The 15,222-nt window shown below is 41.3% G+C and overlaps 1 protein-coding gene across 5 annotated transcripts in view; it reads left to right on the forward strand.

Annotated features, from left to right (window-relative positions):
• Nucleotides 1–15,222, forward strand: part of shank1 (SH3 and multiple ankyrin repeat domains 1) — an 86,630-nt gene that overhangs the window by 30,469 nt on the left and 40,939 nt on the right. For all 5 annotated transcript variants that reach the window (XM_034594190.1, XM_034594193.1, XM_034594194.1 and 2 more), the window contains exons 3-7: nt 8,696–8,899; nt 9,482–9,553; nt 10,031–10,139; nt 14,060–14,214; nt 14,876–15,043. In XM_034594190.1, the coding sequence (XP_034450081.1) occupies nt 8,696–8,899; nt 9,482–9,553; nt 10,031–10,139; nt 14,060–14,214; nt 14,876–15,043 (708 nt within the window). The remainder of the gene's footprint in view (nt 1–8,695; nt 8,900–9,481; nt 9,554–10,030; nt 10,140–14,059; nt 14,215–14,875; nt 15,044–15,222) is intronic.

Genomic DNA, 15,222 nt, shown 5'->3' on the forward strand with positions numbered 1-15,222 from the left:
CATGTGGCTACATTAAATCCTGAGGCAGTAAACGGCTCCTGGTGATTAAAGCCTGAAATATATCTTTTAGTGCTGGTACCAATATTTGAAAACAAATCTGATGTCAAATCTTTGTGAATAACCACATTTTCAAGCCTCAAACACAAGCTACATAAAGGATTGATTCTAATGTTTCTGTATCTCTTGAACCAACATTCAGGCTCCTGTATGAACAATGAAATGTGTTTTTCTTGCTGTAATTATTCTTCCTTTTCATTCAAACGGTGCGAGATTCAAGATGGCAGCCCCCTGCTGCTGAATTACAAAAACAACTACCGCAGTTTCTGCATAAAATAAACTGCTTTTCTGAACTATATTAACTAGAATGACTTGACAACATGAAAAAGGGCCAAGATGTGGACTAATTCACCTCCAAGAAAGGTCTGCAGTTCCACTTACTGGACATCAAAAGACTACTTCTGGATGCACATTCAATTTAAATGATGGGGGACTAAATCTGCAGACCTCTTTTTGGGCAGAACTGTATTAGGCTTCAGAAATCAGAGAAAATAGAATCAGGAATCAAGTGCTTTGCCTTTTTCAGTGTAACATTCTCTTTGTTTTTCCCAGGACAGAGTTTCTTTGCTGCAGCTGAACAGTAACAAGAACAGGGAAATAACAGACTGTAAAGAGGCCGTAACATTGTAAAATATAATTTGTCTGACTCAGACGACTCTTAAGAAGGGGAGGCACTGAATGCAGAAAAGCAAGACAAATATTAACGTGAATTTAGAAAACAGAATAATGCATTGAAGTGTAGAGCTTTGGATTGTCACACACATTAAATTCAAGCCATAGACTGTATGTAAAGATGGCTGCCATGACAGCTCCCTTAAAGTTAAGCCAAAGCATCTTGATCGCCCCCTACTGGCTGGCTGCAGTATAGGTCATAAACTCCACCTCTTCCATGTTTGTAGATGGGAGATGGACTAAAACAATGAGTCAAAGTACACATTTAATATGTTTTTCTCTAAGATGGTGTCTATCATTTTAGGTAGTTCCGATCACATAAGTTCTCATCTTATCTATCTGGTGTTAATTAGTAATTTGATGCTTTAAAAATGATTGACAGCTCAGTTGGTTGTGTATCAGCACGTCCTCGACACCAGGGCTTGTTCCCTCGATTGCTACTGTGCAGAATCTTGCTCCAAATGACGTTACTGGAGCAAAATTACAAACTTTCTATCATATCATTTCTGGACAGTGGGAGGAGATGGCGATGTGTTGTTTATATACAATCTATGTTCTTTGTGCCATTACCTTTTATTTGTGCCCTTTTTGAAGAGCTGGACTAATTTTTCTGTAACCATGACTGCTATTTTGTGTATTTTGTAATGTGGCAGTTGCTAATTCCCTCAGACCTTTATCCAGTGGTCAGTGTTTGTTAATTTCTGTTGTAACGTTTCCACAGAGCACTCAGGGAAATAGTTGTGTTGATGATTCTGCAACCACCACCCCCTCGGTGGCATTTACCTTTGCCGCTTTACAATCTCTCAGTAGAGCAGCACAAACCAACTGGGGAGATCGCTCACGAGTCGCTGTCGATGAAGACTAACTGCTGATGCACAGATCTGACAGACAGAGGGAGAGGTCTGTGGGCTCTATCAGTCCGTGGTCAGGAGGGGGTTTAGACCATTACTGCACGCAGACAAAATCTGGGCTTCAGTTGGTTGCTGTTACAGGTCAAGGAGAAGTTGAGTTGGCTTTATTTCCATCACTTCATGCTGGAGAGAGAGGGACAGATGAAGGTTCTCTGTAAAAAAAACACATTTTTGCAGCATAAGAATTGATGTCTTATCCCATTATATGTGCTGAAGGTTAAGGCACTTCTGGCAAACCGAGCCTGTGTTGCAGAAGGCTTCTTATACAGCCCGCTGTTTGCTAACCGAGCGTCACTGTTGGGATTTGCAGGTCAGACGTGCAGGAACAGGGCTGCTGCAAAAAACATCAGCTTGGAAACAGTTTGGAAGTGACTGCTGATTTACGTTTAATATGAATGTGGCAGAGATTTCATCTCTATTTCATATTTGTCCTGTTTGTTAACAGAATGAGCAAAACAAAACGTGTAAATGAGAACAGCTTTATTGGGAATTGGGCTGTATTAAAATTCTGCATATGTGAGCACAGAGAGTAGGAGGAAAGAGAAAAAGATTGAAAGGCTAAAACCGACACTAGTTCGAAAATTGATGCAAGCAAATATGATGCAATGATACACTTCAAATGGTGTATTGTGGTTCCATGGCGGATTTTAACTCCACAGTCTGCACATTGACCTTCCACAGTACCACCATACACTAAGGTTTGACCTTGTCATGTTAATGCTGTTGTTTCAACATTAGAATGAATCAATTACTGTAGCGACCAAATTTCAGATTAAACTATTGGGTCCTCAAAGTAATGCCAAGACGTTGCATGACACTTGTATTCCCTTAAAAGACCAGAAGAGGGCGATTCCACTGGGTTTTAAATCAGTCTGTTTCTTGATTTATGACGTCAGTAAATATTTTCCTAAGAAGTTTATGGTCTCAATCTCTAGTTTTATGGCTTCTTCAATACAGCATGATGTTCATTTAGTAAATTATCGTGCCATTTACTGTATAAAGCACCATATGCATTGGTGTGTGGATACCGTGTGATTGACAGCTAGTACTGTCCAGTGGGTGCAGGTCGCAGGTGTGGGTGGGTGTGACTTCTGTTTTCAAAAAACTTGAACCAAACTTGATGCTTCACAATGGCAGTTCACAAACCAATGGGTGATGTCACGCCGGGTGGACACTTGATTTGAGTGTAGGCGTCACAGTGCAAAGTAACTAAGTGCATTCAGTCAAATACTCGGTTTCGAGTTATTTTAATTCATTATTTCCATTCTATGTTACTTTATTCATTCAGATATAATAAATCCCATCATATAATACAGTACACATATAATATATTACAAGTATTTTTACTGCTTTTTATCTTGTGAGATTTTGAATTCATAACTTTAACTTACTATATTATTTCCATTTGTCCTTAAAGCATCTGCATACTGATGAGTGGGCTTATTATGGTTGTGGACCTTGATCCTGCCTCTAACACTGGTGTCTAATGAAATATGTACAGGTCCATTAACTCAGCAGTGACAGTGTATCAGAAGCTGTTGAAACCATCCTCTCGCAGCAGGAGGTCAAGGCCATTTTGTTTGCAGGTTTATTATATTGTCAGACTGCACACACGGACGAGTTGGCATTTTCCTTCCAAGTGCATTAAGCAGTGTGAAACAAATGAGTTTTTTTCTCCACGGTCTTACTTGAGCTGAAGTTGTGCAAACTACGAAGTACGATCAGAAGCCCCTGAGGCAGGATTTGGCCTAGTAAACACTTTGCATGCTGAAATACAGAGACACGCATGCACGCAAGGACTCACACTCTCATATTCCAGTGCCTAGTCAGACAGGCTATGTGAACTACTCAGACTGCAAGACTCAGACACTCCACAGTGCCTCTGCAGCAGTGTAAAGGTTGCATGTCAGTGAAAGGGTGAGCCCCAAAGGTGAACAGAGGGGGTGAGATAATAGGGAGGTAAGTATGGAAGAAGAAGAGAAGGGAGGGCTGCATCAGAGAGAGAGAGAGAGAGAGAAAGACGACAGAAACAGAGAGAGAGAGAGAGCACAAGGCAAAGAGGGGATGACAGGGACACTTCAAAGAAATTAATTTGCTCTTCGTACAAACTGCAGTGGAGAGGAAGGGGGTGGCTGGAGTGGTTAAGAGAGGAGCGACAGAAAGAGAGTGAGGTATGGAGAGAAGTTGACTTAAATGGTGACATGGCTGGCGTGTGTGTGTGTGTGTCTTTGGTGGGGGGTTATTTCCCTACAGATCTCATTAAAGGCTTCTAGTCCCTGTGCGCTTGGCCTGCAGAAAAAGGACAGAGATGGAGAGAGGAAAGAGAGCGAGAGAGAGAGAGAGAGTCTTATTCCTGCATAGAAAGATGGCAGAGCTGTTGCAGAAAGATGGAGGGAGAGCAGGAAGGAGGAGGGAGAACGAAGGCAGAGATATGCAGCAGAAGATAAAGAGCAGGATGGACAGAGTGAGTGGGCGTGTGTGAGTGGGAAAGTGTGATCACGGCTTCGGGAGGCAAGACAGAATTTTTGGTCTGCATCCTAAAGAGAAACAGAAGGACTTAAGAATTTCATCTACAACTGAAAGTCAGCTGTGGCACTGACTACATTTACATACTAGTACCTAATTATGTGCACAAGTACAGTGTAAAAATACTGTATGTGAAAGTTCTCATGCAGAAAAAGCCTAATTCATTTGTATATTATCATTATTAGTGTTGCATTCATGTATAAGTGGCCTGTTACTGGATGTAACTGTTTGGCGTACTGATCTGCAAAACCTTCAATCTCGACGTTATTTCTGTAAATTATTTCGACCATTTTTCAGTAAGAATATTTGACTTCAAATCAGTTTGTTTAAAAATGTTCTGGAAGTGACGGCTTAAGCTTGAAACAAGAAATAATGAGGCAGTTTGCTGCACCAGGACCATGAAAAATTAATCTGTGTTAAGAAAACACTTGAAACAAAGCGATTTGTGTTTAAAATAGTGTTATTACGCTGTCAGATTTTTGTGTTTACATTTCCTCTAAGGAAAATAAGACTTAAAGGACTCTATTAGAAACATACAATGCATTATATTTCAAATGTATTTGCTTATGAAATGCAGTGACATAGAATCGTGACCAGAAGTGTTTCAAGGGACATTGGGGCCCCAGGCAAAAAGGACCTGGGGGGCCCAAGAGCTAACCGAACCGCACCCTTACAAAACTGTCATTGCTGTAGACTGCAATCAGTCATATTTGGGGGCCCCCTCAGCTCGGAGCCCCAGGCAATTGCCTGCTTTGCCTAGCCTGTCGGAACACGGGTATGATAACACACATACACACACACACACACGCATTGATATCTGTTCCCCATCACACAATCTTAAAAGAAAGTAATACAAAAAACATTCTGGATCCACAGCAAAATTTGATGGGTTCTTTCCTAACCCGTACTGCATCATTTCACCTGATACCCCTGAAATCTGTTCCGTTGTTCTTGTGTTATCTCGCTTAATCAGTTGTTACCATGCTCTCAGGAAAGTTAAAAAACAAAAGACGAACAGCAGTGGGTGATCCTCTCTCCCACCTCTACCTGGCTGTTATCTCGTGAATAATTTAGACAGTGTGATTTCCAGTAGCAAACTGTAAGAAGGAGAGATACTTTGGCTGAGTGTAAGTGTTAATCCTGGTTTGTCTCATTTCACTGGTGGGAAGCAAATATATTCAAGTCTAACGATGATGTACTTGAGCATTTACATTTCTCCCACTTCATCTCAGGAAATATTGTCCTTTATATTCCTCTCCATGTTTCTGACTGATAGAGCACTAAATCAAAAGTTGCATTGCTAAAGATTAAAGCAGTGGCCTCTAACCTGTAGGCTTGTTACTGCTTACAAATAGCAGTGTGTCAGATGGACGCTTTTTGTCATGTTTCCATCAAAAGAAAGATTTCCCTTCTAGATATCTTTGATGGTTTTATTCAAATAACAGTTCCAGGCTCAAAGAAATCCCACCATCCAATACTTTGAATCAAAAGTACAGAGATAAATGAGCAGAAGAATGTTTTTCACTGATCAATGACCTCCCAGCAATTTCAAGTATGAAGGTGATAATATTTATGTGCTTATAAGTAGGTATTTGAATGTAGTAATTGAGTATTTTTTACACTGTTACACTGCCATTTTCAAACTATCCGAGTACTACTTCTAGATCCTGGCACTAAGCGGTTTAAGTGCTTTGTGTAATTTACCCAGTGAGTAATGATCAGTCAGTCTTCTCGTAGGGACAAGCATTAATCAAGACAGAAAAAAAACAAAAAAACATCTTGGCATTTATATCTTTATGTTCTGGCACAGAAACAATACTGTCATTGGACATTAACAGTTTGCATTCAGCCTCAACTATTCCGACACACAGCAGCTCCACTGGAGGCTAAGTTGCAAGGCTGTCTGATGTTAGAAAAAAAGCCCAGTCTCCAATCTGCACCAATGAATTCAGAACAGTACAAAACTGTGAGTAATATGAGTTGAGTCGGTGGGAAAAACCATCTGCTCACAGAACCTGGGTGCATTTATTTCGAAGAACCTGATGAGGATGATGAATCCGTGATGAGCTCTAATTGGCTGGCTGGTTGGAGGCTGTAGGATCAGTCATATTCCCGGAGGTGAATGGATCCATAAGCTGCATGATGGCCGCCTCAGTAAAATCTCCAACTCTGTAAAGCTTCTCAGGCTGTAAGCAAAGTTATAACACAAACTGAAGCTCCGTTAGTTTATGATAATTTTCTTGTAGCCTTTGAAGTAATTGTGTGTGTGTGTGTGTGTGTGTGTGTGTGTGTGTGTGTGTGTGTGTGTGTGTGTGTGTGTGTGTGTGTGTGTGTGTGTGTGTGTGTGTGTGTGTGTGTGTGTGAGAAACATAATCTAATAAAAACAGACACACCTGTTCATCCTCTTTCAATCCCATACTCATAATCTTAGACGTTCCCCTCCCTCTTACTCTGCACTCTCACACCGAACGCATGCACGATTGAAAAAAAAAAAAAAAAGAACCATGCACACCCTCACACACAAGCACATGCACACCCTCCCAGTACCCCATCTCCAAGGGAACACAGGGATGTCTCTATGGCAACAAGCAGCTTGCTCCACTAATGAACCCGGTTGCCGTGGCGACCGGTTTGGCTGTGCGCGAACACTGAATAAAATAGATAGAGAAAATGTTGTGTTACTTCTCTGCAGGGTTTTTACCTCTTTTCTCTGTAGGACACAAATGCACAGAGACACATGTGTGTCTGTGTGTGTGTGTGTGTGTGTGTGTGTGTGTGTGTGTGTGTGTGTGTGTGTGTGTGTGTGTGTGTGTGTGTGTGTGTGTGTGTGTGTGTGTGTGTGTGTGTGTGTTTGTGTAAAGAGATGAAGATGAATGACATGACTGAGCCAACATTGTGGGTTACAAGTGTTGGCCAGAGACGAGTGCCTGCAGTAATGCAACGTGAGGCAGGGGTGTCTGCAGCTGGCTGTTCTCTGCATGGGCTGCTCGTCCTGCTGCTGCCTCAAGGTCAGAGAACATCCCAACTCCACTTTGGGCAGGGAGAGGGAGAGAGGGAGAGGGAAAGAAGCAGTGCCAAACACCTTATGTCAGCCATCTGTGTGGTGAGTTGTGCTCCACTTTGCTGACTGGGCCTCTGAGCTGATATGCATTTGGCCATTCGTGACCCCAGCGGACGCACTTAAAGCTACACCAAACTGCCATTAATATCCTGGCTGCAAACCGAGGCCACCGGGAATCACCCCCCCCCTTTTTTTTTTAACTCTGCAGCTGTCTCCCCCTGCTGGCTCAAGAGGGCGACGGCCTCAGTGTGCTGCAGTCAGTCCGCTGAGAGCCTCCACTGCCACAGGACTGTAGTCACACAGAGAGGTCGTAAGATAAAGTGTAGAGGATACAGGATGATTAATCAGCGTAGGACTTTGAATATATGATCTACTGTCAGTACTGATGTGAAAAACCAAATACTACAATGTATGAATACTCCAAATGTCCTGCAGTGAAAATAGAAAAAAATTTCCTGTGAATACAATCAACATTATTTCATTCTTAATACTGACGCATTGATGGATAAACAGCACTTTAAAGATGTGGCTGTTCAAGTGAGATTCAGTTTCTAAGTATATTAATCCAGTGGTTTTTTTAAACTGGGACCTCGGCCCCTCCAAAGGGTCCTGGAATAAATCTGTACAATGATTATTGGGAGAGAAAAAGAAAGAAAAACAAACGTGTGTGGTCAATAAAGGTGGTCGCACGCACACATGTGCTTTTTGTCTTTTCTTTTTTTTGTAAAATATTGAATAATTTAACTTTTTCAGGATTTGAACAAGCATAGATATGAAACCGTCTAAGGCTTTAGTGGCACTAATAACACGTTATAAACATAATATCTGCTTTGTTGTGAGGTGCCACAACCCGAAAATGTTTCACCTTAAACTGGTCTAAATTTTAACAATGTGGTGTATTCTATTCACTTAATCTATGTGTTTTAGGTAGAATATTTTTGTGAAAAGTAAATATTGATTACAGCTGTAAATTAAATGGAGTAAAGATTAACATTTTCTTCTGAAATGTGGAAATACTTGAGATGTTTGTGTTCTGAGGCAGTGTACTGTTTAAAAGTTAACAAATCGATTCTAATATTATTTTCACAATTTATGCATTTAGGAAATCAAAGAACTCCCTGTAGCTGTTTTAAAGATTTTGATAAATCCCAGCATCCCGTCTAGTTAATTCTTAGTCTATAGATTTAACAAAAGAGATGTTTTCTTCCATTACGGCTTCTATTAGAAGATCAATGCGTACGATGAATTCCGTCCAGTTGCATCATTTTTAACATCAGTTCTTGATTCTCGTGTTACCGCTGCTTTCCCTATGATTTCAATTTATGTCTGAAAACCACCAACTGTGTATTATTTATGCAAAGGTCACATTTAATTCGTTGACATTTAGAGTTTCTCATTGTACCAATAATCATTTCTTTGTGAACTGAAAGCTGAGCTCATGCCTTTTTTCTCCCTGTATCCACTGCAGAAATGTTTGCGGTTCAACCCAGATGCCACCGTGTGGAAGGCAAAGCAGCAGGTGCTGTGCTCCCTCACCGAGTCGTTGCGGGACGTCCTGAACTACGGTCTGTTCCAACCGGCCACCGACGGCCATGACGCCAAGTTCTTGGAGGAGGAGAGGCTGCTCAAAGAGTACCCACAGTCCTTTGAGAAAGGGGTGCCATATTTGGAGGTGCTATTTGCGACTTTCTTTGACACAGTTGTAAGACAGAAGCGATGTGACCTGGATTTCCTCAAGAGGTTTTATTCGTACATGCACCGGTTTAAACAGGCTCTCGCATGATCCCTCCTCCTTGAAAGTTTGAGTGTGTTTTAAGGGTCATCGCAAAAGTCTAATATTGATGTTTGAATCAACTGTTTGTCCTGCAGGGAGGATGATGGTGTCTATTATTTATGAATTATTCAAGTTAGATCAATGAAGTTTCTCACACACTTCTTGGAGGAACCTCTCTATTTTCTACACCTGCTAACTTCCCCAGTCCATTCTCGCACCTTATTTTCATGCTACATAATGTCTCAGTGGAGGCTCCTAACCATCTTTAACTAACTGCTTTAAAACCAGGTCACTTTTTTTCTACATTTCTTGTCGTCAGTGAAGTAGAAGATCAGGTTTGTTCAGCAAACCAGATAAAGCTTCTCTGTGAAATAAATCTGCAGGCCCCAGTTTGTGGATCTAGGCCAAAGGAGAATTGAGGACAAAGGCGCCCTCCGTTAGGATTAACTCTTCCGTTTCCACACTTTCTTTCTGTCTTAGTTTCGATACAAGACCAGGGTGTACAAACAGACCAATCTGGATGAGAAGCAGCTGGCCAAACTGCACACTAAGGTCTGGAGATCTTCTTTACCTGATATGTGAGCTGCATGTTACATGGCACAGTGTGAATGAATGAAAGTCAGTACATAACAGTTATGTTTGTGTAGGTGTCTGCATGATTTCACTTTGCATGGTTTCCATTCACACTTACTGGCCTTGACTGCACTGCAGTGTATTATACTGTGCTATACTTGTGTACTGTTGCAATGTGGTGTGCTGCTCTGTACTGTGCTTGGTTCAGTTTTCCTAAAACAGAAAGAATAGGGATCGCGTCTCTTTTCAGTACAAACAACAAAATCAAGAGAAATATCTAAAATCATGTTCACAATTTCATAAAATTACAGCAAAATACGTGTATATGCTATACACGTATTTGCTGCTATAAAACATAGAAAAACACAACTTATGTCTCGTAAAATAATATTTCACATTCCGTGATGATACCATATGTCTGAGTTTGTTCTGTTGCTTTCTTCTCTCTACATGTAGGCCAGCCTGAAAAAGTTCATGGATTATATCCAAACCACTGCTGTGGACAAGATGGTCAAGTTCTTAGACAAGGGCCTGGACCCCAACTTCCAGGACGGGGACACCGGCGGTAAGGAGGGCCCCTGAAACGGGAAGTGTCACAGATGTTTTTCGATTTACCTCAACTCCTACACAGTCCCGCAGATATTGTAGTTTAAATTAGCAGTTTAAAGCAAAATGTCAAAATAGTCGCATTCACGTGAAAGTAGCTTGAAAACTATAATAGTTTTGCGTCAAACAAGAGCAGCCATGTTGATGGAAATTTCAATATGCTATATAGTGTCTGTTTGACAAAAGGATTCAGGACAACATAGTTTTATTTACTTGTTTATTAAAAGGAAAATCTGATTGTTTGTTACTGAAACCAGAGAGTCACTCAGTGCAGCACATACCTTCAAGAGTCTCCTCAAATTCAATCAAGCTGCACCAAATTTTGCACACCCTTGATATCAGTCCTCTAAATATGCCTGTTTTGTTTCTATTAAGATGCATAAATTATATAATAGGAATTTGTTGAAAATGTGAAAAAACTAAAGTAAAAAAAAAAAATCCTGACCCATACCACATACATCCACCAATTTCCGTGGAAATCTGTTCTGTAGTTTTCGAATCATGGTGCGGAAAATCCTACCGACTAATAAACCAAACGATAAAAGGTTTAAAGCCTCTAAGAAATATTAAGTCTTTGACAGAAGTCAAGTGATTTACATAAACCAATTATGTAACAGTAAATTTAAACTCCATCCTTCCATACACAGTTTACTCTACATACATGTACACACTTTTACAAGTCCTTCATCTCTGTCAGTTCATCTATGTGTCATGTCTGTCCACGGTGTATAATCTCAGATGAGTCGCACTGTTGCAATAAACATTCTGTATAAATGTGTGTTGGAGATTCAACGCATTTTAGTTCTGATGAAGATATTTATATTTAGTTCTGATGATGATCGTTTTGTGAACTACAATCTGAGCATGCTTGTTGTTCACTGGACAGATGTGACAGAGAAGAAATCTGTAGCTCAGACGTTCATGTGAGGATTCACACGAGTTCTGGATTGTGTCAGGAGGAGAAAACAGCTGTTCGTTTGTTTTATATCTACGTGGGTCTGTCCAGGTGCAACGACGATGTTGCAATGCTTCAGGTGGTGCTTATCATTTAGAGAATTCTAACACAAACAAGCTCTTATCATGACGGCCGCTGAAATACTTTCTGGGTCATTTCACTAAGTTAGGAATGGACTATTCGAACACAGCAGTTTCTGTGACCTGTGGCTCTGCCGTATAAACTCGACCTTTAAACTCTTTGCAAGCAACAACTCTCCCGCTCGGTTCTCTGCCCTCGGCTCTGCAGCGTGTCGGCCTCACACTCTCTGTCAAGGATCGGAGCCAGCGCTGTTCACAATTTGGTGGCTTTTCTCAGGTCTTGTTAGTGCCTGGGGGGTGGTGGGGTGGGGGGGGTGCAGCAGATGGCTCATTTGCAGTGTGCGTGTGCTGCTCGGTGACACTTCAGCCACTCTGGGAGCAAGTGTCAAAACATAAACACAGCCTGTCATCATGGGTGTGAAACACACTTCCACTGCACAGCATCAGGGCGGAGGGGGAACCCCCGGGCTCGTCATACCTCCTCAGAAATGACGTCTCCCCAACCCCACCATCAGCTCATGTCGCGGCACAATCACAACCTCAGACTAATATTCATGGTGCAATATGAAAAGTCAACATATTCAGGGCTGTTAGTTCTTTGTCTTAGTACTGTCTGGTGTATAATCACACTCTGCGTGTGAGGAGGAGAACGTTTTATTCCCTTTCTGATGATAAAGCCAAATGTTTAGAATAAAGTAGAAATGTTGAGTGACTTACAGCTATTCAAGCTGCCAGTGTTCCATCTCTCTAAGCTTGTGTGCATAATCTCTCCAAAGTCCTCACACTGATCACCTCACTGTGTTTTTACTAAAAGACAAAGGATTTCTTTGTTACTAAAAGTGATTCTTAAAGTCATTTTCACCATTATCATCCACTCAAGGTATTCTGTAGAGGCGCTAATGTTAGTAGTTTATATCTGTCTTCAGATAGCTTATATCTTGAAATTTTGATTTAAATCTTATGCTTATGCTTTACTCTAATGCTTAGGGAGATGTTTTAGATTATATGTACTTGTATCTTGGCAGATTGGCACAATTAGAAGTAAGCTGAATTACCAGTTTCTTTTCATAGTATTTCAATGGATGTACAGACAGTCACTGGCGTACACTGATACTGAAGAACACTTCATAATTTTCAGACAGATTATGAACTTGTTAGCTTTGTAGATATGTCCACAAATGGTTTCCTCCTCTTTTTTGACTATGAGGTTTTGTTACGGTGTCCTGACATTTATTCCATGATAAATGCAGCATTAGGGCTGTGCAGGCAGAGCGAAGACGCGATTAAAGGCCTTTAGAATGATGCTTTTTTGGGGGGCGATCAGTCTTGAGGCCTCTGCAGGGGCCCCAGGTTTGAGTCCATAGGATCCAAACTGCATTTACTCAGTAGAAAACGTTCCCGCCTGCAGGATGAAGCCATTTAAATACGGTTAATCACCAGAGAAGCATTTTGGATATTTATTCGACACTCTCGCAGAGATTAAGTTGTGCTGCTGAGTAACCTGGGAATAAAACTGAGAAGGGGATGATGGGATTTAGGACTGATGTCTGTTCCATGGAGTGACTCTTCTTTAAACTGCCTCAAAACAGTGAATGTAGAAAACGGTCCCTAATAATTAAATTGTTACACCTAGATTAGAGTCAGGAGGGTCTCCAACCCTGGGGCTGGAGTTGGCCCTCAGGACAGTTCCATAGGACCACCCCATGCTGTGGATCTGTTGAACCGGCTGCAAAGAATTTGGTCAAATACATTTTTTCAGTCCAGTTTTTCAATAAAGCTGCAGACTCGGAGGATAATGTCTCATGACATTTGAGGTGGTGATCCCCTGACTTTTCCTGTAGCGCCTCCATGAGGTCGATGTTTGTAGTTTTTGGTGAAATGCATCATCAACGACTGGACGCATCGTCATGAAATACATTGCAGATGTTTGTGTTCTCCCCGGGATACGGTGTAAACACTTTAGCGATGCCCTGACTTTTTCTTAATTCCCTTAATTTCTTAATGAGTTTACTAATTGTTTCATCCGCCTACTGATTTTAACAGCAGCAGGTTTATACTAGCATTTAGCTTCAAGCCCCACTGTGTATAATTGCAGTCAATAAACCATTGACCTGACTGACAACACAGCTGGAGTTTTGTTACATAGAAATTAATTTATTGATCACCAGTAACACTATGTAATTAGGTACATTTACTCAAGCACAAATATGGTGCTTGGTTATGAATAAAAACGACCCAACAAATATACAAGAAGAGGTAAATATCTGTAGATTCAATTAATTTGATAAAATACGAAGATCAGCTTCCCAAATGTGATTTTTAAATTGGTAACATTTAAATTGTTGAGGTGTGAACTGTGAGTCAGACAAAACCATGAAGCAGTGTGAATGTGACACTGCAGGTAATTGTGATGACTGCCAATATTATCAAAACATAATAATAGTATGACATAATAAAAAGATTAGCTCCTCCTCCACCAACTGCAACAGTTAAATGCAGCTTTTACGTGTATCAATATTTTAAAAAAGCTAACGATGTAATATTTTCCTGATTACTGTTTCATACCTTTCCGTTAGTTCTAAGACTTTCTCATAATAGAGTATTTCGCATTATTTTTGTACTAGACACCGACATTTTAATCCTAAAACAACAAGAGAGATGAACAATGTATAATATGTGTAGAGTCTAATATGACTGATATCTGTCTCATATTCAAGGGCAAGGTTGGTGTTCTCTCTGAATCTAAACAGAGCAAAGAAACGCAGCTGTGGGTTTGACTTTCATTCTGGAGAATAATCCCTCCAACCATAAATAACTGAATGTGAATCTGTGTGTGTCCCCCAGAGACTCCTCTGTCCCTGGCTGTGCAGTGTGAGCCAGGTGGAGGTGAGTCCATCCGCGTCCTCGCCGAGGGAGGGGCTCATATTGACTTCCGTGCCAAAGATGGACTCACACCGCTACACAAGGCTGTTCGAGGCCACCGCCATACAGCCCTGCTGGTAAACACTCACACATCACAACAGCAGAATAGGCAGCTCTTATCTCACCATAACAAGTGACTGAGAAAGAAGCAGCCGACTATTCTGCAGGATGGATACGTGCCATGAATCTGACACTGCCATCCTCATTTGTTTCCTTATAAGTAAACAAGCTGAAGACAGAATCAACAGACTCTCCCACTCAGCAATCCACACCAGCCCACACACAAAATGCACAGGAACAGAAAAACTATTCTTCTATTCAGCCAGAGTGAAAATCTTTTTAAAATTCAGCTCCCAAATCACCAAGAATGCAGGCACCAGTGGACGGGAAACTCATTCAGGGGGGAATAATGTGTTACGTCAGCACTAAGGAAAGAATCAGCTGCTATACTGCAGAAAGGTTTACAGTAGACTGACTGGAAACCTAATTCTCTCCAGTCTGGGGTGTTGCATGACCCCTCTGAACCCCTACCTATGAGTTTCCATCTTTATTTTAAATCCACGACTCCTTGAACCCACCTTAAGGTATTTTGCTCCTTCCTGTGTTTCTATTATTGTTCTTTTTCATGAATTCATAACAGCGTAATAGCTGCATAATTTCTCAAACTCCCCACATGTCATCATCACTTTTTCACGACCTGTACATGAGGTTTATCTCTTTCGCCGTGGCTTCCTGCAGGTCCTCCTGTCTCTGGGAGCGTCTCCAGACTATAAGGACCGACGAGGGCTAACGCCGCTCTACCACACTGTGCTGACAGGGGGCGACACCTCCTGCTGCGAAACACTGCTTTACCACCACACCAAGCTGGGCATCAGGGATGAGAACGGCTGGGACGAGACACACCAGGTACACCAGTGTGTCTTTGAGTGTGTGATGTCATTCCCTTTAGACCTGCAGGGCATCCTTAGAGGGTCTTTACAGGGATTTTAAAGGGATTTTTCTTTCAATATTGCTGTAAATAACTACAATTCATGAGAAATTAACTTTTCATTATCTGCCATGTGCGCTGTGTACAGTTAATTCAA

The sequence above is a fragment of the Hippoglossus hippoglossus genome, chromosome 8, assembly GCF_009819705.1.
Source record: "Hippoglossus hippoglossus isolate fHipHip1 chromosome 8, fHipHip1.pri, whole genome shotgun sequence".
NCBI lineage: Eukaryota > Metazoa > Chordata > Actinopteri > Pleuronectiformes > Pleuronectidae > Hippoglossus > Hippoglossus hippoglossus.